The 1,283-nt window shown below is 46.0% G+C and overlaps 1 protein-coding gene across 1 annotated transcript; it reads left to right on the top strand.

Annotated features, from left to right (window-relative positions):
• Positions 1–448: 448 nt before the first annotated feature.
• Positions 449–1,259, top strand: Pmar_PMAR027803 (conserved hypothetical protein; the record flags this gene model as incomplete). Its single annotated transcript, XM_002785079.1, has 4 exons — positions 449–487; positions 538–593; positions 964–1,039; positions 1,086–1,259. 4 exons carry the CDS (start codon positions 449–451, stop codon positions 1,257–1,259), a joined length of 345 nt encoding a protein of 114 aa, XP_002785125.1.
• Positions 1,260–1,283: the final 24 nt, after the last annotated feature.

The raw sequence follows: 1,283 nt of genomic DNA, 5'->3' as shown, positions 1-1,283 counted from the left end.
CATCAAGAGAGACATAATGTAGCAGTCATGTGCATAATGTGTCATCAAGTTCATGATGGTGGCGGGTAGTACACGCTAGGTCCTGTCATGGTTGTGGTAGTTCTTCTTATCGTGCATGTAATTGCCTTCACTTTGACTGATTATCCGGATCTCATTGGAATATCACCTGTTGAGTTGGAAGTGGCCAGGTATTACAGTGTAGCAGCATCGGCGACACTATGTGTCCCTCACGTAGTCTCCCTTATGTAGTCCATCATCATCATCAACTCTTCTGATCCACTATCTACTGAGCATATCCTCACTCATACCATAGGCTACCATTGCAATTCCAACAGTTTCCTATTCAACACGTGTCTTCTGTGTTGTCTTGGTACTGACTACCAGGAATAGCTAGTCGTAGTTCAGTTGGTATCCACTTCCCCTCTTCCTTGTCGTTGCTCATAGCAGAATGAATATTGGACAGCTCAACGACCTCTTCAGTATCAAGGTATGACGACATATCGTTAATAGTATTCCATAGGTTGTCCGTCATCTCAGGTTGATGGTATCGATGAGAGAGTACGTAAGGATGATCTCCGAGAGGCTTTCTCGAAGTAGTCCTGGGTGGGTATTCTGGAAGAGCAGTGCACAGCAGTAACTCTGATACACGCTTAGAAGGCTCATAGATCTCTTTCGATCATCATGAGGATCATGCACCTATGAGCAGTATAAATATCCATCGCTGATGCTGCTGCTGTTGCGGCGGCTGCTGCTGCTGGTATTCCTGTCATATTTCCGGACATAACCAGCTGTGGCTTATCCTGTGACTGTCCCTCTTTCCTGTCCCACGGCGACGGCGGCGGTGATTGCTGTTGCTGCACACAGTAGGGCGTATCATTATCTCATGGCTCATTGCCTTATATTGCCCTTGCTGTTATTGAGATACTCATGTTTGGTATGGGTCCATAAGCATATCCTGTTCAGGTTCGGTGAGATCGGAGATGTATTCATTCCACTTGATCGATATACTGGTGTCAGTAGAGGGTTCGGCTTCGTCAGAGTAAGCTTGCTTATATATGTTTATGAGTATCAAGTCCTACTATCAGTTCTATGAGCGTCGTGATGCTGAGGATGCCATACGTGATATGGACAATAAGGAATTCCAAGGATGCCGGCATACAGTAGCCGCTGCCATGTATAATAAGGAGAGTAGTTATGGGCAGGGGGTAAGTATCACTATCATGGCTCTACTGCTACAATGCCTTCTGTCCTTCTGTTAGTGGTAAGGGATATGGCAAGGGCGG

Source organism: Perkinsus marinus (genome assembly GCF_000006405.1).
Source record: "Perkinsus marinus ATCC 50983 genomic scaffold scf_1104296934058, whole genome shotgun sequence".
Lineage (NCBI taxonomy): Eukaryota > Perkinsozoa > Perkinsida > Perkinsidae > Perkinsus > Perkinsus marinus.
This window is presented reverse-complemented; position numbering and strand designations above follow the sequence as displayed.